At 35.0% G+C, this 2245-nt stretch overlaps 1 protein-coding gene across 1 annotated transcript in view; it reads right to left on the bottom strand.

The window, feature by feature from the left end:
* Nucleotides 1-302: 302 nt before the first annotated feature.
* Nucleotides 303-2245, bottom strand: part of LOC112467079 — a 2236-nt gene continuing 293 nt past the window's right edge. Inside the window, exons 2-3 of the mRNA XM_025035546.1 lie at nt 1930-2076; nt 303-1749 (exon numbers count right to left, since the gene is read on the bottom strand). Coding sequence (XP_024891314.1) covers nt 303-1586 — 1284 coding nt within the window. The 5' untranslated portion in view covers nt 1587-1749; nt 1930-2076. The remainder of the gene's footprint in view (nt 1750-1929; nt 2077-2245) is intronic.

Here is a 2245-nt window from a genome sequence, read left to right as displayed (position 1 = left end):
CCCCAAAATGCAGACAATTCACTCAATGGCAACTTAAAATTTTTAACGTCATCAGCTACATGAATTAAATAGTGCATATTTAGTACTTGAGACTGTTCTTCATAAAGGGATGGTAATAAACAAAAAAATTGTCTTAATAAATTTTGTGCATAATCAGTATGTGCTAACATTACGGATCTTTTGTTTAAGATACGACATGCTACAAATAAAAGTAAGTAGTGTCTATAAAAATTTTTTGGAAGCACTTTATGCAAGACCGTTGAGCTACAATATAACAAGAAAAATCTGAATTGAGTCGCTTTCTATCTAGGTATCGCGTTTATGTCGAATTTTTTGCGCTGAAATTCACACGGTATGTCGGGAGTGATAGAAGTCATTAAGTCTTTAAGATAACACACCTGTTGTTTTTTAAGTCCTGCCACATTCGTCTTTACAATCCATTTTTCTAATAAAAATTTCATTACCCCACAATACAACAGATGCATGGAATCAATAACGATAGAATTAATCACATTAAAATCTGGCAATTGCAACAATGCTGACTCTACATTTTCTTTACGATGTTCTGGCTGTTTTTTCTGTAAAAAAGATTCTTTACTTCGCTTTCTACTATTCATCTCAGGATAAACCCTTTTAACCGAACGTTTTTTTCTTACAGATATCCCCTTGGTTGTACATCTCTCGCAAGCAAAAAAAGAATTCGGTGGTTTGCAACATTTTATAAATGCTCTCGCGGGACTGTCTGCAATTATAGCATTAATTTTAAAAAAATATCTTGTCCCGTGTAATTCAATGCCATTATTTATTAAATGTTTTGCTTCTTCAACGAAATCATGAAGATAATCATTGCTACTTCGTGGTTTGGAATCCCCACAAAATATACCTGCGACAAAAGGTTTACAATCGTATTTTGGGTGACAGATTTTAACACTTATTGGCCACACTTGAAATTGAGAATTTTGATATATTTGCATTCCGTCTATATGAATAAATACAGGAATTTCATTTTCACTATACGCATCAAGCGAAATTATTTTTTCCAACCCGTTCTGAATTCCTAGATACATGTATGCTCCCTCAGTTTCCCGATTACTAAACATTACTTGCAAAACCCGACTATGTTTTGTGCCTAATAAAGTCTGAGCTGTTTGAGGTAAGGATGTATGTCCCTCTTCCCTCAATATTAATAGTAACTCTGAAACTACATTTAACCGTAATGTATCTAAATTTTGCAATGTCCATTGCTTGATTTTTTTATTAATAGGTGTTTGCGATGTAGGTGAGTCATTGAGCAATGCTCTTACAGAATCACTGACATTAGATAATTGATCTATATTCTCTTCGTTATTAACAGTATAATTACTAGTGCTTGCCTCGTTACTAATAATATTTAATTGACTTTCATTACAACCGCTTTTATTTGACAAATTGTCTGCATCTATTATCTCTCCGTTACTAATAGTATATATGCTACTGCTTGCTTCGTTATTAGTACTTTTTTCTTTTTCGTAATCTTTACTTTCGTTCATACTCATATACCCTTTCCTTAACTCGCGATACTTTTTAACTCTATAATAATGCGACATATTTTCCACGTATATTCTTACCTCTACGAATTCAATCAGAACGGTAACAGGAACTAATGAAATATTTATTCTGAACGTGACTGGCAGGGGGAGGGGGGACTACTAGTGATAGGCAGCAACAAATGCGATCATCCAAACGTTCACTGCACGAAATGTTCAGCTCCTGCAAAAGAAACAATGGTATTAATTTTGAGACTTTAATTGCATCTCTTAATAATTTCATTTTTGTCACATGTACTTTCATTAATTGCCTCTTAAAAAACGTAACGTAACGAACGTTCTTGTACGGGAGCCCTAAAAATGATAAAAATGCGACATATTAACCACTTATAGTTTTACGTACCAATGACACAATACGGGTTAAGTTTCGAAGGCGGCTACAAAGAATGAGACAGGATCCTCGAAGATGATGCTCTTGATCGAGGATGAGAAGCAAACGCAAGATCACTCAACGATACGCAATGATCTTCACCAAATGTTCACGTTACTGCTGCGGAAAAGACGACGGCATTTACTTCGAGACTTCAATTGCGTTTTATTAATTTCACGTCACATACACTCATTTTCGTACGCGCGTCACTCCTTCCCCTTTACACGGAATCACGGTCTTACACGTTACTCGCACGGGATACCTCTTTTTACAATTACAATGCGGCGTA

This window comes from Temnothorax curvispinosus, unplaced genomic scaffold (assembly GCF_003070985.1).
Source record: "Temnothorax curvispinosus isolate PA1 unplaced genomic scaffold, ASM307098v1 QBEX01016854.1, whole genome shotgun sequence".
Lineage (NCBI taxonomy): Eukaryota > Metazoa > Arthropoda > Insecta > Hymenoptera > Formicidae > Temnothorax > Temnothorax curvispinosus.
The sequence above is the reverse complement of the archived record's forward strand: the minus strand, read 5'-3'. Positions and strand labels throughout refer to the sequence as shown.